Raw genomic sequence first — 19,809 nt, 5'->3', positions numbered from 1 at the left:
GACTATATAGATTTCTACGAATGCCCGTCGCCTTAAAAAACGCACCCGCAACCTTTCAGAGGTTGATCGACCGATTCAGATCCGGCCTTCCCCGCACCTCGGTACTCGCTTACCTGGACGACATTATTGTGCTCTCACCCGACGTGGAGACCCACATCCAGGACCTGCAACAGGTACTTGCCCGAGTGGAACAATTCAAGCTTCGTGCCCGACGACCCAAATGTCACTTCGCGTGTCGCCAAGTAAAGTACCTTGGACACCCCTCATCACCCCCCAAGGGATATCGGTGGACCCCGCGAAGACACAAGCGATCAGCAACATGGCCGCGGCCAACAACGTCAAACAGTTGATGACGTTTCTGCAAACGTGTTCCTGGTATCGGAGGTTCGTCCCCGGATTCGCCGGAATCACCAAACCCCTCACCAGATTACTCAAAAAGGACGCGCCGTGGCAATGGACCACGCCCCAGCAGCAAGCTCATGACCAGCTACGGAAGCTACTGACTACGGCTCCCATCCCACTACAGGCCGACCCTTACCAACCATTTACGTTACACACAGATGCCAGCAACTACGCCCTAGGAGCGGTCGTCTCGCAAGGAAGGAGAAGCATCCAACCTCCGACCCGTCGAGTACGCCAGCCGACTGCTAACACCCTCGGAGCGGAACTACTCGACAACCGAAAGGGAAGCCCTCGCTGCCGTATGGGCGGTAACCAAGTTTCGGGGCTATATCGAAGGACAAACTGTCACTCTGGCCACCGACCACCAACCTCTAAAATGGCTGATGTCTCTAAAGTCGCCCAGCGGACGACTCGCCGATGGGCCTTAACGCTCCAGCCCTTCAACCTCTCAATAGAATACACCCCGACTCCGACGCCGACACCACCCAACAAGTGGTCCCACTCGATGAAAGACAGGACGTGCTACAGGAATACCACGACACACCCACTGCGGGACACTACGGAGGAGATCGCACCCATACAAGAATCGCATCCCGGTACTTCTGGATAGGCATGAGGAAGGACGTCAAAAACTACGTCAAGAACTGCCCAGATTGCCAAACGTTCAAGGCAAACAATATGAAGCCCGCAGGTTTACTCCAGACCCCAGTCATGGCCCAAAGGTTTGAGGTTATAGCCGTAGACCTATTCGGACCTCTCCCGCCTGGACCCAATCAAGAGAGATGGATTCTCATAGCCGAAGACACAGCATCCCGATGGGTGGAACTGTTCGCACTACCGAAAGCCGACGCCGCCGCATGCGCTATCATCCTGATAAATGAGGTCTTCCTATGGTTCGGGACGCCACAAAGGCTAATCAGCGATAACGGTACTAAATTCGTCAGCGCAGTGATGCAGCACGTGACCCACTGCCTCGACATTAAACAAGTCCTCAACCCAGTCTACCACCCGCAAGCAAACCCGGTAGAGCGCAAAAACCGAGACATGAAGACCCAGCTAGCAATCCTAGTAAGGGACGACCATTCCAACTGACCCGCCAAACTTTCCCCAATCAGGTTCGCAATGAACTCAGCCAGGTGCCAATCAACGGGACAAACGGCCGCATTCCTTACCTTCGGTCGAGAACTTCCTACAACAGACGACGTACAACGGGATCAAAGGAGCATCATCCAAAGTGAAAGCTTTATCCCGGAAATAACCCCGCAGCTGATCCAGTTAACGGACACCATCCGCCAAACTAAACTAGTCCAAGAGGAGCAACAAGACAGACAGAAGCGATATGCAGACCAGAGCCGCCAAAAGGGACCGCAGTACCAACCAGGAGACCAAGTCCTCGTCAACTCACACACGCTGAGCAACGCTGCCAAAGGAGAAAGTAGTAAACCCCAGGAGAGAGCTTGTAGTCTCGTGGGCCGTCAAGTCCAGGGCTTCCCGTCTATTGTTCAGGTTTGCTTGTAGCACTCTAAACATCTGCGATAGTATACGTCTTTCGCTATAAAAAGCGGTGCACGTCATTGATTTATGAATCAATTTCAGACAAGTTTTCTATAGATTTCGCACACTACTTGTTTTTTTTGTACATGTTGCAGTGTTGCAGCATATGTCTGAAATTGATACACAAATCAATGACGTGCAACGGTTTTTATAGCGAAAGACGTATAGTTACCATATCCCTGTCATCTTGCGCGCTGGCCCTCGCCTCCTCGGCGCCTTCCATGTGCCCTGCCCAATGCGCGTCACTTCTGGCCTGGGCCTCCTCCTCTTGCTGCTGCCTCGCTCGCCCAGCATCTCATGCACCTCACAATCTCTGCGCTGATTTTTGCACGACAAGATGTTAGGCCCACACGTAGAAACCCCTGTTTATCGATCACCTCCGCGGCGTGTCTGTTGACATGGACATATGCCACCTGCTGTCCGCGGTCTACCGTTACCATGTTTTTCACCCTGCACCTGGCACTAGGTGTCTCCCGTAGTATGGCCTCAAGCACTTCCTCTTTAGTTGTGACCGCGTCCAGATCTCTCACGCTCAACGTGCAGTTGTCCTCAAGGATGGTGACCTCCCTGTCGCTTATCGCCGCCTTTATCTTCGGCCCCTTTCCATTCTCAAAAGGATGTCCCCCGCCCTTGTTCTCTGGATACCCTCTATCTTGGTATCCACCCCTGACATGTCGGTCTGCCGTATCCGTTTCAGTATGTCTTCTAGGTGGTTTCCACCCTGCAGCCGTACCAGCACCGCTTCCGCCCTCGGCGCCCTTCGCCTGGTGCCTGAGGTCACGCCTTCGCTCTCGCTGGTAGCCTGCTGCCTCTCCTTCGGCCTCCCCTTTCTTCTACTGGCCTGCTTCCATTCGCCTTCGGGGTCCCCTTCAGTATCGTTTCGGTGAATCAACCTCGACTTCTGTGCCCTTGCCTTGTTCACGTCCTCGGCCGCTTTCTCCACTTCTTCCTCCTCGGTCGTCGCTGGCGTTGCAATTTCGACCCTCCTGGTTTGGCGGTTTCTGGTCGGCACTCGTCCATCATGTCCCGACGGTCCAGGTTTGGCCGTTATAGCTGCATAAGAGACTAGGGGGCTCGTCTGCGCCTCAGTCGTTTTCATCTCTCTTCTTGTGATTGGTCTATTGGCTGCCTGCACCTTGTCCGGTCGGACCTCTGGCACGCTGCTTTTGGTCGTCACCTTTAGGTTGCTCACGTAGTGTCCCCACTTCTGCTCGATGAGCCTCCGATGGTTCTCGAGGGTTGTGAACGTCTCGCTTACCCGTTTGCACATGGATTTTAGGGTGTTGTTCGTGTTTTTCGCGTTTTTGATAAACCGTAACGTCTCGTCGATCGATGATAAAAGCATCATTTCACAATTTTAAAATTCATACCAATCGGAAAAGTGATAATTGTGTAATGTTGAGCACTAAAAGAGTTATAAGGTGATTTTTTTTAAAAAACAAAATGGTACTATTGTGATTGAAGGACAAATTTTTATAAATTCAAGTGTGTTCTCAAAAATTAACACAGAAATTTATAAACAATTTTATTTCTTCCTTGGTCATTTTGAAGATAAAATTTCGATAATTTCATTAACAAAAGACCCAATCATATGCAAAATGTGCTGCCTTCCTAATGAAGATGCAAACAATTTTTTTGTTGTACCTATACATCACACTTTGCTACGTTTATAAGCAAGTATTTTTATTAAAATTTGTGCAATAATTAGTTCTTTTATATCATTAACTTGTCTTTCAGTGGCTAACGACAATGGAACATCATTGATGTCAGTTATATCAATTGAGTTTGTTTCAATGCGTGTTTCGGAGGGTGTTTCTTTGTAAATGCCATTACCTAAATCCGTTTCAGGCTCATTATTATTCACGTATACGGGAATATAATTCGCTGGATCTTCAGTTGATACAGTTTCGTTAATAGTTATTAGTGTTGTATCAGGTGCAGGGGGTAGATTAAGACAAATAACGGCACTCTCATCTTCACTAGAAGATAGCTCACTTTCATCTCTAGCACTGGTACAATTTGGAATTACACGTTTATTTTTTCGTCTTTTTATATCTAATACCTGTGTGGGGTTGTTGATCGCTTCTATGTCGGTTGATTCTAAGTCAGATTTTTCCAATAAAACAGATTCTGCCCTATAAGCAGCATCATAAGAATCTGCCAAAGAGGAATTTTATTTATCAAGGGTAGGTACATAGGTACTCGTATTTGAAAGTAAGTTAGAAATTAGATGTACATATAGTTACTTTACCGAACAATTTAGTACAAATTGGCTCAACTTTATAGCTAGTCCATTTTTTGTAAGGTGTTTTTCCCTTTTTGGCATAATCAGATGCTTTTTTGCTATCGTATTTTACCTTAAAAAATTAAACACATATAGATATATCATAATGGATTTTCGAAAACTTTACCTGCCCTTCTTTAACCCAACTTGTAGCTAACACACACGTGTCGCTAGTTCCAATAAACTGGTACACAGTGTACGTCTCCATATTCCTTCGGCACTAGGTAATTTGTAATTACACTCGTTTCGCACGTGAAATGAGACTTGTCTATCAATAACAAAATGACATAACCTCGCTAAGCTTGTCACGCGCAACTCCGAAAGGCAACTTTTATACAGATTCAGTAAAGGAAACTGAACAGAATCTATACTATCCTATTTTCCTACACTAATGAGTTAGTTACCCCGTCTATAATTCAACGTTACTAAAGATTTGTGTACAAATGGCGAAATATAGTATCGATTAGGTAAAGAATTAATACCTATTTAGTAGAGGATAATTATAGCTATTCGTATAGAATACACATAGATTTAATAAAGTAGGCATATATCTTCCACAACAGTAAAGTGTTTTTACCCATGACCTGTACTGAAATGTCGTTGTGTATATAAGAATACTTTATATGTGCGATAAATTTACAGCATATATTCTATTCAGAAAAATATATACAGATAGTGCTGTATAATCGCTGTATAGATTAAATAAAACATACATCTATAAAGAATATCTTTAGTTATACTCTAAATATGATATACAGTTAAGATCTTTATCGAGAAATCTTTATAGCATATAGACTATTCTATACAGTTCACGAAAACCTATATCGCATGGTTATACGGGATTGCCCTTCAATAACCGGTGGTCTGCGTCTTCTGGTGTACTGTTGGAAATATGGTTACAATATAAATGTACTTTTTCTCACGATGATTAAGTTCTAATGATTAAAAATATTAAAACAGTATAATCAAAGGTGGCTACCTAATTTCATTTTTACCGTTACTTAGTCTACGTTATAAAACCGGATGACGTAAGGCATTTAAAACTATTATACGTTGTACCAAAGAGCACCCACTACTCTGGTTTTACTTAATTATTTGTCCAATTTGCCTTCGTTCAAGAACGAATTCATTTAAATAAACTTCAGGAATGGATCGCGTCGAGTCACTTTTCCATGGAAACCAAGAAGTACACCTCTAGTCTTTTTTCGAATCGGAACCCGATGATCTCGCTGATTAAAAAATGCCCATTGAAATTTAACCTTTACTATCATTTACAACCTTTTGAACCAATTTCAGACTTATATTCAAAAGTGCCATGGTCCATGGTATTTGATCGTTCAGATAAGGCCGGTTCCCTTAGTACAAGGACATATTTGTTTAAAACTTAAAGATTAACTTTGGATCGAATCAATTTTCGATTAGAACCAACGGGGACATCTCTGACTTTTTTTGGAATCGGTACCCGATGATCTCGTTGATTAAAGAAATTGCCCATGGAAATTTAACCTTTACTATCATGTACAACCTTTTGAACCGATTTCAGACATATCCAAAAGTGTCATGGTCAATGGTATTTGATCATTTAGATAAAGCCAGTTCTCTTAGTACAAGAACATATTCGTTTAAAACTTAAAGAGCATCTTTGGGTCGAATCCATTTTCGATTAGAACCAACGGGGACAGCTCTGACCTTTTTTGGAATCGGTAAACGATGATCTCGTTGATTAAAGAAATTGCCCATCGAAATTTAACTTTTACTATCATGTACAACCTTATGAAACGATTTCAGACTTACATTCAAAAGTGTCTTGGTCGATGGTATTTGATCGTTCAGATAAGGCCAGTACAATTAGTACAAGAAAATATTTGTATAAATTTAATTATCTTGGATCGTATCCATTTTCGATTACAACCTAGACGTCACGGTCCATGGTATTAAATTAAATTAAAAACTGTCGCGGTTAGAGAGTCGGTAATGTCGGGTCCGTTCACTTGGCCCCCCATTAGCTCAAAAATGAACCAATTTTTTTGTATGTATTGTGCCTCAATTGTGCTTTTATGCTCACCGTTTGTGCCTTTTTGGTTTCAGACATAATACGTGAAATCAGATGTGCTAAAATCAGCAAGGATAATTGTTGGTGCTGCAAAAAAAAATTTATTTCAAACTTATTTTGAAGAGCGGAAAAAGAATCTCAAATCAGATCCTTATGTCAAATGATTTCCATCTTTTATCCCAGTTTCAGTAAACAAATCTGCAATTTTGGCTTTCGTTTCGCATAATATTTTAGTTTTTTTACGGGGGATTATCCAGGGATTTCTTTCCGGGTTTTTTTTTCCATGGGTTTGTTATTCCGGGGGCTTTTTTCCTAGGAGTTTTTTTTCTGGCGTTGGTCGTAAGTACCTACATATGGTTTTAAAGCTTGTAACATTGTGCAGAAGAAATGTGCCAAATACCAAATAATGCAATTGCAATGAAGAATGTGTTGTGGACAAGGACCGATTACAAGAATAATTTTTCGTTGTATATAAGATTATTTTTAGTCATAACTTCAACGGGTTTCCGGGCCTTTCTAAGGGGTTTATGGGTCATAGGTCACTGCAAAACTGGTGAGATTGATAACAGCTGCTGCGATGGTGCCTGTTCGCTCCGCTGGTTTGGTTTTGCTTTTTTTCGTAAGGAAATGTTTCAAATATTTAAACACGTTTGAACGTAACTACAAAGGGCCATGATATCCAAAAAAATGTTGAAAAGGAATAATTTCAATAACAAATCGTGTGATAACCTTATATCTAGCAAATTAAATTTCGCGTTTGTGAGTATATATCCCCCCCAGTCTTTTGGCTTTTACAATTTTTAGTTTCTCCGCTCTCCCTCTCCTTTATCGGTCAGCATACATACAGGAAAATTTTTATTTTAGTGGAGTAGGATCGCGACAGTGCTTCGTGTCGTTTTGTTTAATCTGACGATTTACTATCACCAAGTGACGAAGAGTGAGGTCCAAATTTATAAGGACTTCCAAAATAAAACGTGCAGATACGGTAATGGGTGCCGCATGTGCACTGCAGCAAGGCGCCGAAGCGGGCCTTTATCGTGAGCAGTGGGTTGTTACAGACAATATAAAATTAGAACTAGCGCGAATTAACTCCAGGCTAACTCGTTGTAATGATTTTACCAAAGGCATTTGCACCCGACCTCAGTTTCGTTTTTCGCATAACCCTATGCCGGCTGACAGTTTTTTTAAGTGCCCCATTTGTTTAGGGGAAATTTTCAAGGGCGAAATCGTTTGCTTTAGTCTTTGTAGCCATAGTTTATGTAAACAGTGCGAAAAAGGATTGCCGTTTTTGCGCGGTTATCGTACAGTGGCGGGTGGGGAAGAGACGGTGATCAAGCGGTGTCCAGTGTGCAGAGGAGAGTCTGACGTAATAAAAATATTTGTTTAGTTTAGGTTTAGAGTGTGTACTTTTAATTGAACGGATTTGCCAATAATTGCTTCAAACCGTTCATTGTATTAGTGCATTTCTTGAAATAGTAGATTGGACATTGCGATTTGTTGCGCCACTGCTTTGTTTGCAACAGGTTTCACCCTTCGGTGTGGAGCGCGGTGTGTAGGGGCGATTGCCTGGCACGTCACCTTTCTTCAGTATTCCTCGTGTTTTGTTATCATTGCGATTTCGTTCCAAGGAATTGTAATTTTTTTTGCAATGGCGACCCCTACGCCGCTTCCACCAACACCAAATAATATGTGTTGCGATTTCTTGTTTGGCACGTGTATGCGTAACGCGTGTACATACAGCCACGAGTTATTGCGTTGTTTTAAAATGTGCAATTTCAATTGCTGTAGGCGTTTGCATCTTACTGCCGAACAACTGCAGCAAATTGGACAGCAAGACGCTTCGCAATGGGGCCAACATATTAAAGCAGAATTGCGGAGAATCGCGTGGGTATATTTAAGAAACTGCCCATCCGAAAAAGTAGACCAGTACTGCGCTGCAAAATTGTTGGGGTCCAGTTGCGAAAGAGCCACCTGCTTACGGTGTGGAGTGAAAAAAGGTTAGTAACCGTTTTTTTAATTATTCTCGATGTTGTGAAAATTTTGTTTCGCCGTCTGTCCGTGTACACGATAACTTTGTTTAGAAAAGTTCGATCGCTTTGCAAATTGGTACGCACCAAGTCTAATCGAATTGCAAAAATGCCCCCCAATATAATTACATTGAACCTGCCCGCCCTACACAGCTCTTCGCTGGTCGACACAGATTCATTTCAATGTAATTTCTCTGGGAGGCGAATTTTTGCAATTAGACCTCGTATGAGACTGTGCCTAATCAACGCTAGGCTATCTGTACTCATTACCATTAGTGTGGTGAAAAATAAAGCATTCGTTACTCTGTATTCCTTACTTGAATACATTCTAAAAGTATTCGTTGTTTTCATGGTTTCGTTATCGTTAAGGGTGTATACCAGTTAAATTTTATTTTTGTTTGACGTATGTTGAATTGCATAATATTTAATTACAATTAATGCTAACAAAGAGACAAAGATAGAGGAATGTACCTGCTCAACCAGTGTAGGTATAAAGTAAACAGGTAATTACCTAATTGACAGAGGTCATTAGTCATTGAGATGAATACGCATATAAATTAGACATTGATTATAAAAAGTTGGTTCCACATTCATTTTTTTGACATGTTACAAAAAATCGTCTAATTCTAAAATCAAGCATAAATTTGTAAAAAGTTGGTTCGCATTCAATTCAATTCTTTTTCAAGAACGCTACAAGCTTAGGTATACTTTCTAGTTTGTGTCACATTTAGATGTGTTAAAAAAAATCATTACATTTGAAAAAAAAAATTGTTTTCACCCAAAATGAAATCACATTTACCATGTGAACTTTATTATTCAGTATGTAATGGAATTATAATTCGTACATATAAATTAGCCCTAATAATAGAAATAATGGTGCTAATGACAGCTATTCCTCAATAATTTCACTTTTCCCAGTTTTTCATAAGACGTTTGTATATGTTTATAATGAGATTAGAAAATTTCGTCCCAATCGAAAAAAACGCGAGTTGAAGTGAAAATGTAATGTTTTTCTGTTAGTATACATTTTTGTGGAGTAGGGTACACTGGCAAAATTATAATTTTTATATAAACGAAATTTTTATATGGGATTAGAAAATTTCGTATCAATCGAAAAAACGCGAGTTGAAGTAAAAACGTGATTTGAAACAAAAATGTAAATGAAAGGAATTTTTCTACAGTGTGCCACAAATTCGAGGGTAAGTATGGGGATCTCGTAAACGGTAAGAGATACGAAGTCGGTTAAATGGAGGCAAAGTTGGGCATTTTGGTGCTCAATAATAATCTGTCTTTGGATTAAAAAAATTCCGAATACTTTTGGAGATATCCGATAAAAACCGAAAATTTGATTTTTGGATTTTCTCAAAAAACTCGAAAACCGTTAAAGGTTAAAAGTAAAACATTATTAGAGCACTTTTTGTATGTCTCTCCATTGATGCGATCAGCATTTCTTCTCAACGAATGGTTTTTGAGATGCGATTAGGAACTTTAGATTTTCTTATGGGCGCCATCTTGGATTTGTGAAAAATTAGAATCTACATGAAATTATTTTCCAATCATGTATCATGATCCTATCTTTCATTGAATGTTATATGAATAAGAACAAAAAACCTTCTCCATCTAAGGAAATTTCATGTAGATTCTAATTTTTTAGAAAAATCGCTACTTTTATTTCAGGCTGGACTTGATTCTTCTGCGTTGCCTTCAAGTAGATTTCAAAACTCTGTGTAAACCTCTTCCAGCTCTCACTTAGATTGGTACTATTTATATCCAAGCTTTTAGGTGCTTTGAAGCCTTCCATAATACTTAATACTTTGCTGGACCTCTTATTAACCAACCTTTTAAACACGTGCTTGGAGGTTAGGTTCAAGGGTGTGCGATTCTAAAACTTAACTTGACTCGACTTACATTTCCTTTCTCGACTGCGCCATGTTATATTCTTGTACATAAACTTGTACTTGTAAAGCTTGTTTATTGGGATAATTGTATTACAAAAACACAAAATCATTGTACATTAGCAACCTTGTGTACAACCTTGACATCCGGTTAGTGCCATGTTGCCACATTCACTACACCTCTAAAGATCTTGAACGAGCCGAAGTGTAAAATCCATGTGGTCGAATAATCCGCCCAAGTGCGAAAATGAACGCTGGTCCAATAATAGCAGAACCCAAATTGCCAACTAATAATTCCAGCTTCAAAAGGAGCCTTTATTCTTAAATAATCCTCACGATGAGTTGGATAAATTTTAATTAAGAATAACCACACTTCAATCTTGCACGAGAGTTGCAACAGGAAGAGAAGAAGACTTTCACTTTTCCTGGGGAAATGTATAAAAGCGGGGATTCCCCTAATCAATCTCAGGTGACCAAATATTTAAACTTTAAAGATTCCCAACTTTGAATTGTAGGACAAGGAGAAAACATACATAGAAGGGGATAAGCAGTGATAACAATTTAAATGTGACAATGCAATGAAATATGCTGTCACGGAGTGAAAATTAAGCGCAAGGAAAATTAGAACGTTAAAGCCTGAAATACAATCTCAAAAAAAAACTACTGAATTCTTAACCAAATAAGCAATTTATACGGTTTCGAAAAAAACCGTCACAATTTGCACCACAAAGTCTCTGAAAATAAACCGACAAAATGTACGAGCAAAATGGACCGACAACAAATATTATCCAGCCAATATTATTACTTACAACAGTAAGTTTTTTTTATAAATTGCATTGTGTAAAATTTGATTCGTTTACAGAAAATCATTGCTTATTAGAAAGTATTAAACAAAATATAATTTCCAACCGTCCACGTATTGGTAAGAATTTTAAACAACGTAATATTGACTTTATAATAAAATTTTAGAACTCTGCAGATCATTTGGTTGTGATCCGACAAGTGGTCAGGAGCCATCATCCAACAATTCACTTTTACCACACAACCAATCTGTAAGTTTTTAATCACATTATGGGAATGTAATTTGACATGCTTCGTCGGATGTAGCTAACAGCTCCAATTTGGCGTTAGCGATATCAACACTGTCAGTTCCAAACATCAGCACTAGTAACTGGGAAAACGTCTTGCTCCCTCTGTATGAATGTCTAGTTAGGTAGGTTCTTTCGTTTAAATACCTCCTGTGCTGTCTGTGGTCTGGTTGTGGCGTTGCATCTCGAGCTACCGGGTTGATTGTGGGTCCTAATTGTGAGTCTAGCACCTCTTTTCTTAAAGTCAGGCGTCTTAGCCACTCTTTCAACCAAAGTGATTTTAGGTAAAGCTCGGCAATAATCCTCTTCTCTGGGCTCCTGAACGTTTTACGCATCTGAACAGCGTATCTGATTAACTGCCGCTCGCATACGTCTATCCAGCCAGTGTATCTATAACCTATGTGTCTACACAGGTTGATCGCTTCGTGAGTTAATCTCTCTACTTCTTCACGCAGCTGTCTTATTCTTTCAGGTCTAAGCCCAAAAACGGGCATCTCTATCTCTCGAATGTTACCGGGGAACACAATCCGCTGTCCGTCATCGTCTTCCTCTCTAAAGACCGCAACAATATCGTCCGTCTCTGGAATAGGAGGAGGCGTCCCATCCGTTGAGGTGGTTTGGTCAGCATGTAGGGTCGTGCTCCTGGGTGATCGTGTGGACGTACTAGCTTGATCCATTCCCCCGATGAGCCTGAGTGGCGTATCGTCGCATTGAAGCGCAGGCATCAACCTCTCATCATGAGAGTGCACTCGCAAATTGTTGTTGAATAAAGCCTGTACAACTACTTCTTCGCAACTGGGTTCCTGGACAAACTCCGTGAATCCGAGGCCGTCTAATTCTTCATCATTATCGACAAATAGCAAGAACTCGTCGGTTAACCATAGCTCGCAGTCAACCTCCGGTCCCTGTTTCTTCGTGATCGTGAACCTTTCGCAGACGTCGCTCTCGAAACACATATCTGAATAATCCATATTAGAATGAGTGAAAATCAAATCCTCAAGAGTTACTCAGTTTATAGCCTATATAGCTCTTGTCGCACACATTGACTCCAGTCAATACCACAATAGTAATATTACAATTAAAATTCAGGTACAGATTTAGAAGTACCTACGCCACCCGATTCCGAGATCACTGCTGAGTGGAACCCTGAAGCAAATCACTTTGGGGACAACGAATGGTCTACAATAGAAATGATAATCAGAGATATAGAGGACAATGCACCAGCTCCTATTGCAACTACAACTGCCCATCGTTTTTCCGATAACCAATTGGTTCCCTCCACAGTGCAACTTGCGGATAAAGCAGTCTTAGAAGGACAGATGGTGCCCGACACGAATCTTTTTGAATTTGATAACGGAACAAACAAAGACCCAAATACTGACAACATTGAATATTATGTAGTAGAAGAAAATACCATTGATATAGACCATAATGAATCTTTTTCCTTCACCTCACAACCACTTGGTAAGTTTCTTTTATTATATTATGCATGATTTTTGACATTGTTTTCCTGCCTTGCAGATCGACCATGCTTGGAACAGATTGTACCTCACTCTGATGTCTTTAATGAATTTGACACTTCCACCTCTGAAGATCAAAATGTTTCGTTCTTTGTTATCACAGATCACTCCTACACACGAACTTGCATAAGAGATAATAAAGAATCCTATCATGTGGCACCTACAACAAATGGTGATTGTGTGCCAGCATCCAGCAGGCGATCAATCCCCTTTGCAGTACAACCACTGTGTAAGTGCTTTGCTACTTTATTTTGGATATCTAATTTTACTTTATCTAATTATCAGATGAAATGAGCTTAGAAGCGCCTATTGAACTTGATTCCGAGACATTTGAAATATTAGACGTGGATACTTTTCAAGATGTGGCCATTGAAAACGAACAATATGTTAAGGTGCGTATACATATGCGAGCCGAACCGTTCGCGAACAACTGGTTCGTTAGATTGGGACGGGATTTGTTAGCGCTCGCGAACCGTTCGCGAGCGGTTCGTGACGAACCGTTCCCTGTCGGTTTTTTCGACGAACACAAAGGGATTCGCAGTTCACATTGGGACGTGTTTGTGCGAGGTTCGTCGTTTTTATTCCGGTCGCGAGGTAATTTATAAATATGGAGTGGCCCGAGGAAAATATATTGCGGTTAATAAACATCTATAAATGTAGACCTTTATTGTGGGACCCCAAAAATGTTAACCATTTTAAAAAAAATTTAAAAGAAGATGCTTGGCGCGAAATAGGCGTGGAAATGGAGGTGTCTGCAGACCAGTGTAAAAAAAAGTAATATGTCTACTGGCTTCGTACAGGCGTGAGAAAAACAAAGTGAAGACAAGCACTGGAACAGGAAAAGGTAAAAATATAAAATACGAATAACAACATAAAATTACACACGTTTCCAATTTTTGTTTTTGTTAAATTAAGTTGTTAACGTTGACATTTTAGTTGTTTGGACCTACTTAACTTACAATGTATTCATACTAATAAATTACACTAAACACTACATAATTTACGTACAATTACAAAGTAATAGTTGAAATACAATAAAACATTTACGCGGATGGATGCTTGGAATAATGTTAATTTTGTATTGTAGGAAGAGATGAAGTTTATGTAAGCAGATGGTTTGCCTACGAAGCTTTCAGCTTTCTGGAAGACAGGGATTTGCCGAGAAAGAGACTTGCCACGGTGAGTAAATCCTCTTAAGCATATTGGTTTTGCCATTCTAAAAATCCTTCCTTAATAAAATAATCAGCTATTTCATCCCTAATTCTGGAACAGTAATTGGTGGATCTTCGAGGAACATTTATTAGCGGCAACATAGACGTCATATCTCCTTCTTTCCTCCATGACCCTTCGATTAAATTCCCCTCCATTTCATTGTCTAATAAGCCAACAGGTGCATACAGATTAGGTGAATGCGTTCTAAGATAATTATGTAACAGGATGGTCGTCATTACTACCAATTCCGCTGTTTCGGGCTTCAAAAGCATTGGTCTTCTTAAGACCCTAAACACGGCACTTGAAATACCGAAGGCGTTCTCTACTATTCGACGGCCCCTACTCAATCGATAATTGAAAATTCTTTGAGGAGTTCCTTTAGCGAAGTCTCCTGCGTATGGTTTCATGAGATTTTCACTTAAAGCAAAGGCACTATCGCCTGCAAAGAAATAAGGTATTTGCATACTACGCCCCGGTAGTTCTTCTGGTAATGGAAGTCCCAATGTGTTTTCTGCAAGCATTCGATGTAATTTACTCGCCTTAAAAACTCCCCCATCTGAAATTCTGCCTTGGCATCCCACGTCAGCAAACATAAAGTTATAATTGCCATCAACTAATGCAAACAGTACAATACTGAAATTCGATTTGTAATTAAAGAACTCAGTACCAGAGTTCACAGGAGCTTGTAAAACAACGTGTTTGCCGTCGATGGCACCAACACAGTGAGGCAGATTCCAACGTGTTTCAAATATCTTGGCAACTTCCGTCCAAGCTGCAGGAGTCGTGGGTAACTGAAACAGAAAATACTTATTCAAAAAAATGGTTTATTAGGGTACTATTTCAATTTAAAGAAGAGGGGATTCAATGTAAATTTAATTCTATTTATGAACACATTTGATTCATGAATTAATATCTAAATTTTAATTTTAGGAGGCGGATGATGTACAAGATGGCGTCTATCCAGTAGACTTGCCTGTCGGGCAAATTGATCAAGAAGCAACACAGAGGGAAGAAGAGACACAGCCACCTTCTACGGTCAAATCTGATAAGCGAGTGAAGGGGAAACGAGATGATATCAGTTCTCCAATGATGAATAGTGCGTTTCAGATATTGGCAGCTGCCTCAAAAAAGTTGGACATGAAACCGTGTCCTGCAAATGAAATTGATTCATTTTTCACATATGTCGCTACGAAAGTTAACAAATACCCTTCTGAACTACAACAGGTGGTTCAGCACTCCATTTTTGAAGTACTTATGCATGCAGATAGAGGTTTGCTTTGTTCGCCTACTCCAGCTTATCCGTATCCTACTAATTGGCAAAACTCTGTAGGAACTGCACCAATTGCCACCGCCCACATGTATTCACAGCCTACACCCCATTCTCAACCTCCTTCCCTTATGCATTCCCAAGCTACTCCCCATATGCATTCTCAACATAGCCATCCTGTGTATTCACAGTCACAGCAGGAAATACCTCCTGCTGCTACACCTTCAACATCTGGTCAGTCTTTATCTGTGCCCTCATCACAACCGTCTCCTGATTTATCAACGACGTCAGAGAACTGCCTTATTCGAATTCTTTGGTAAAAAGTACCCATGAATACACTTTTACCTCCGATATCTTAAAAAATGGAGATTGTACGCTTTGAAAATCTAGGCCGCTCTATTATTACATTTATAATCCAATGGACCTATTATATTACAGGTTGTCCAGAACGACGACGTTTAATAGAAACTATTCGAAGGAACGGAGACTATATGCATAATACAGAGTCTATACATAACAGTGGTAATTTTTATGTTGCAAGACGATCATATGGCAACTACAACAGCCTTAATTATTTACCGTGTCCATCTTGTAAAGGTTTTTTTAAAAAGTCGACACTTCGTTTGCATCATAAAAAATGTGGAGGAGAAAATGTTGGTGGGAAAAAATCTATTCATTTGGGACGATCTATATCTCGTCAGTTACATGCAAAGGCTTGTTTCACTTTACGTACTCGTATATTTCCTATTTTACGTGACGATGAGTGTGTCAATATTATTCGCTATGACTTCCTTGCTATTACATTAGCGAATTATTGGTGTGCAATGTATGCAGATTCACACTTTGATGAAATGATTCGTGCACGACTGCGCTTAATTGGACGACTGCTGTTAGCTGTAAAATCATTGGGTAACAGTGTAACTGATTTTTGTTCCATAATGATTCCGACAAAATATGATGTTGTTGTTGCCGCTATTAATAAGGTTGCAGGTTTGAATGAGCAAGGCACCATTTATAAAGCTCCTACCACAGCTACAATGCTTACTACAATATGTAAAAAAGCGGCAGACATTTGGCAGATTGAATGCATTAAATTGAATGATTTCGGAAAGAAAAAGGATGCAGAAAATTTTTTACACCTATTTAAATATTCCAGTGCTTAGAAAATCGACTTGTACATCAACGTCACAAGATAGTATCCGTTCCGTCAACTGATGATATTTCAAAGCTAGTGGCGTACTTGCGCACTAAAAGAAGAGACTATTATAGAAAACTAAAATCTGAACAAGAACAAATTTCCGTAGACACTTGGAAAAACTTGGCATCCTATACATTAATTTCCCTTATGGTATTTAATCGTCGCAGAGCCGGTGAATTGGAAAGAATCACGTTGGAAGATTACGCTAGTTTACATTCCATTGATTCCACAAATTGTAAAGTTCAAATGTCTAGAGGTGAAGCTTTGTTAGCACAAAGGTACAAACGGTTTGAGATACGAGGAAAGCTTAATAGAGCTGTACCTGTACTTGTTAATTGGGAGATTCAGGCTGCGTTAGATAGTATTATCAGTTATCGTGAAAAGGTTGGTGTTAACCCTAGCAATCCTTATGTTTTCGGAATGCCATCGACGGATAATCGTCATCGTTATTTACGAGCTTGCCATCTGTTACGGCAATATTCGACTCTTTGTGGTGCAACAAATCCTCATTTACTTCGTGGTACCCAATTACGCAAACATATTGCTACGCAGTGTTCTGTACGAGACTTGTCGGAAAATGTTATTAAAGATGTTGCACATTTTATGGGTCATGATAAGAGTATTCATGACAATATTTACCGGCTCCCTGTTAACAATAGGGATATATTACAAATGTCCAAGGTTTTGGAGATGGTACAAAGAGAATTCTAATACGTTGCAACTTGGGCGCAGTTCTCCGATACTGCAGGAGTCTGCAGAAATTGAGTGGAATGCCAGTACGCTTACTCGAGAAGAGAATTCTAATACGTTGCCGCTTGGGCACAGTTCTCCAATAATGGAGCCTGCCGCAATGGAATGGCATGCCAGTGCATCTTCGTCAATGGACCTTCAACTTGACAGGGATAGTTCGGAATCAGAAAATAGAAAAAAGGGACGTCATAGTGCAGGTAAAAATGTCAAATTTTATTCTCTATACTATGTAGAATTTGTTTAAAGGCTTTAAACGAATATGTGGTAAAAAAGTTCCATGGTCTAATGAGGAAAAATCAGCAGCATTGACTAGTTTTTCAACATATTTGGCAGAGGACAGACTTCCTTCTTTATCGCATTTATCTGAAGCAATTCCCAATATCCCACAATTGGCAAACCGATCTCCAACAACCGTTAAACTTTGGTTGGAAAATGAACTTGTACGTAGGCGATCCTCGTCTTCATTCAATAAAGATAATGTTAATGGTGACGAAATACATGGGAATAATGAAGGTATAGTATTGTCAGTTACTTTTGAAGGGGGAAGCACATGAAGGGATTATGTTTTCCTTAAAAATTGCCAACAATTCTTTCATAAAATCAAATTATTTCTGTTGCGTCCCCAAAGTAGAATAAAGTATCCTTTCGTTTTTCCTTTAATGAAAATACCCTGTACATAACCGTTTTGCCTTGCCTGTATATATTCCTATTTGTTACGTGTGCGCGCATGAGCCGCAGAAGCGCAATATGTGTACTCGTCGCGCAGAATTCGTCCCATTCTTCGCTTAGAAGCCATCAACTCAACTACGTGGAGAAGTCGCCGTTAATCAATGGCCGATTAACCTTCGTCGTTCGCATATAGATCTCGATCGATCCACAACGGGTCAAGATGTCGCCGTGCAGTTCGCAACATCGTTCTTAACAAGCAGAACGTCAAAGCACCGCACATCAATAAGAAGTATAACGTGAGGTTAGTTCGGCGCTGTAAAACTCAAACCCCGCCGCATAAACGGCCAGCTAGCTCAGATTCTTAATTAAAAGAAGGGCTCGAGATGAGAATCTTCCACAGCGGTTTGTTCGTTTGGGCATATAACATAAGTTTTTGATCTTTGGTAGTCACTAGAAATGATTAGTTGAGCGCCACCCAATTTTGCACAAATTCTGACCTCTCCTGTATAGAAATTGGGAAAACACAAGAGAGCCAAATAATAAATTCACTACGAGCAATTCTGATTTATTAATCCTGGCAAAAACGGTGCAGGATCGGCAAATAAAATGTATCTTCAATACGACAATAACAAATACTTAAATGACAAAAATAATCCCCAAATAAATTCATGAACACTTCCCTAATAATTACGTTACCAGACCCCTACAACAATGATCGAGCAAAAATGTAGCTAAGATTTCAATGGATTCAAGGATTGAATTAAGTTAACCCGAATAACACTCATATAGGCAACACTGGGTACAAGTAAATTAAAAATCTTACCTTGAATAACACATACGCTGTCTTCTCCGAAAAAGAGCTCTCCTTCGAAGTTCCAGTTCTGTAACACAAAAACAAACCCCAAGCTACAACGCTCGGAACGATTATATGAGCCGGAAGGGCCAAAAAAAAATAGCTTACTCGTAGCCGGCTCGTTTACCCATACGTTAAATACAGGTGCGTTGCTCTTGAAGAGAGCCACGACCTCAAACACTAGATGCGAACAAAATACAAAGCTCCAATCATAAATCGTCGGAAGGTTACACTAGATTAACGGTATTGAAGCAATTAAAAAAAAAAAGGTTGTGTAAAAGATCGTATCTTCCGAAAATTCCACAATCAGCTGGTCGCTCCCGGTATCGTTTAGGTGTTAGCGCTTATCTACTCGGTGGTACGCCGGATAGCTGCCGGCAATCAACATAGCTGCCGGCAATTGTTCGTACTCCGGAATATTCGCAAGATGCAAATTCATTTACTATCCCAAAATTATGCCAGGTCAATGTCCTCCGCACACAAGAATGTGCAAGGATATGCTATAAACTATACCATACAAGGATTCGTCTGTACAAGGATTGACCGGTACAAGAATTCATCTACTACATGGACCCCCTAAAAGTAATGAAGATGTAACACTCCCTTAACGAGATTTTTAATAACATACCTGAAATCGTCAGGAGGGTAATGAAAAATACTTAAATCAATGAAATATGGAAATTATCCAACCTCAAATTGTGAATCTGAAAGAATTTTAGATAACATAACGTAAAAGAAAGCCAACGCCATTTCACTTACATGTAGGTAGGGCGATGAACTTCAACCAGATATATAGCCTCGCAATGGAGAAAACGGCTTCTGAGTTACACTACTCGACAACGCCAATGACAAGGTAAAATTGCCAGAGATTTCACGTGAATGATGGCAAATATTACCCACTGGTTTAAGAAGAATTCACAATGCCACGCTCTACAACAAGTACAACCTCGTTGGCTTTAAAACGGAAATGAAAAAATAATAACGCGATTCTGCGCGAGGAAAGAAACACGCGTACAAGTGACGCCATCTCACCTATA

The 19,809-nt window shown here is 40.3% G+C and overlaps 3 protein-coding genes and 1 long non-coding RNA gene across 5 annotated transcripts; 2 read left to right on the top strand and 2 right to left on the bottom strand.

Moving 5' to 3' along the window:
- Window positions 1-3,946: 3,946 nt before the first annotated feature.
- On the bottom strand, window positions 3,947-4,229 carry LOC116158604. Of its 2 annotated transcripts, XR_004142781.1 has the most exons (3): window positions 4,208-4,229; window positions 4,019-4,113; window positions 3,947-3,965 (listed from the first exon to the last, which is right to left on the bottom strand). It is a non-coding gene; the product is annotated as an uncharacterized LOC116158604 (long non-coding RNA). The 2 variants fall into 2 exon arrangements; XR_004142787.1 differs by lacking the exon at window positions 3,947-3,965 and having other exon boundaries at window positions 4,009-4,113.
- Window positions 4,230-11,253: 7,024 nt separating this feature from the next.
- Window positions 11,254-14,003, top strand: LOC116159587. Its single transcript, XM_031472597.1, has 5 exons — window positions 11,254-11,267; window positions 12,393-12,767; window positions 12,825-13,052; window positions 13,109-13,215; window positions 13,911-14,003. The coding sequence occupies exons 2-5, from the start codon at window positions 12,494-12,496 to the stop codon at window positions 13,929-13,931; spliced, it is 630 nt and encodes a 209-aa protein (XP_031328457.1). The 5' UTR covers window positions 11,254-11,267; window positions 12,393-12,493; the 3' UTR covers window positions 13,932-14,003.
- LOC116160722 (protein ALP1-like) lies at window positions 13,979-15,890 on the bottom strand. Its single transcript, XM_031473971.1, has 3 exons — window positions 15,882-15,890; window positions 14,703-14,826; window positions 13,979-14,648 (listed from the first exon to the last, which is right to left on the bottom strand). The coding sequence occupies exons 1-3, from the start codon at window positions 15,888-15,890 to the stop codon at window positions 14,017-14,019; spliced, it is 765 nt and encodes a 254-aa protein (XP_031329831.1). The 3' UTR covers window positions 13,979-14,016.
- LOC116159586 lies at window positions 15,786-18,165 on the top strand. The gene is made up of 2 exons (XM_031472596.1): window positions 15,786-17,447; window positions 17,497-18,165. The coding sequence occupies exons 1-2, from the start codon at window positions 16,910-16,912 to the stop codon at window positions 17,802-17,804; spliced, it is 846 nt and encodes a 281-aa protein (XP_031328456.1). The 5' UTR covers window positions 15,786-16,909; the 3' UTR covers window positions 17,805-18,165.
- Window positions 18,166-19,809: the final 1,644 nt, after the last annotated feature.

The sequence above is a fragment of the Photinus pyralis genome, unplaced genomic scaffold (assembly GCF_008802855.1).
Source record: "Photinus pyralis isolate 1611_PpyrPB1 unplaced genomic scaffold, Ppyr1.3 Ppyr1.4_LG1, whole genome shotgun sequence".
Lineage (NCBI taxonomy): Eukaryota > Metazoa > Arthropoda > Insecta > Coleoptera > Lampyridae > Photinus > Photinus pyralis.
Note: the sequence above shows the minus strand (reverse complement) of the source record. Positions and strands in the feature narration are given on the sequence as shown.

Bases quoted from the DNA above. Each gene is read 5' to 3' on its own strand.
- LOC116159587 (XM_031472597.1), top strand. From the start codon at position 12,494: ATGATAATCAGAGATATAGAGGACAATGCACCAGCTCCTATTGCAACT. The intron at 12,768-12,824 runs GTAAGTTTCTTT...CCTGCCTTGCAG, and splicing joins CTTCACCTCACAACCACTTG to ATCGACCATGCTTGGAACAG. The intron at 13,216-13,910 runs GTGCGTATACAT...TTTGTATTGTAG, and splicing joins AAAACGAACAATATGTTAAG to GAAGAGATGAAGTTTATGTA.
- LOC116160722 (XM_031473971.1), bottom strand. The intron at 14,649-14,702 runs GTACTGAGTTCT...TGTTTGCATTAG, and splicing joins ACAAGCTCCTGTGAACTCTG to TTGATGGCAATTATAACTTT.
- LOC116159586 (XM_031472596.1), top strand. From the start codon at position 16,910: ATGTTTTCGGAATGCCATCGACGGATAATCGTCATCGTTATTTACGAG. The intron at 17,448-17,496 runs GTAAAAATGTCA...ATTTGTTTAAAG, and splicing joins AAAGGGACGTCATAGTGCAG to GCTTTAAACGAATATGTGGT.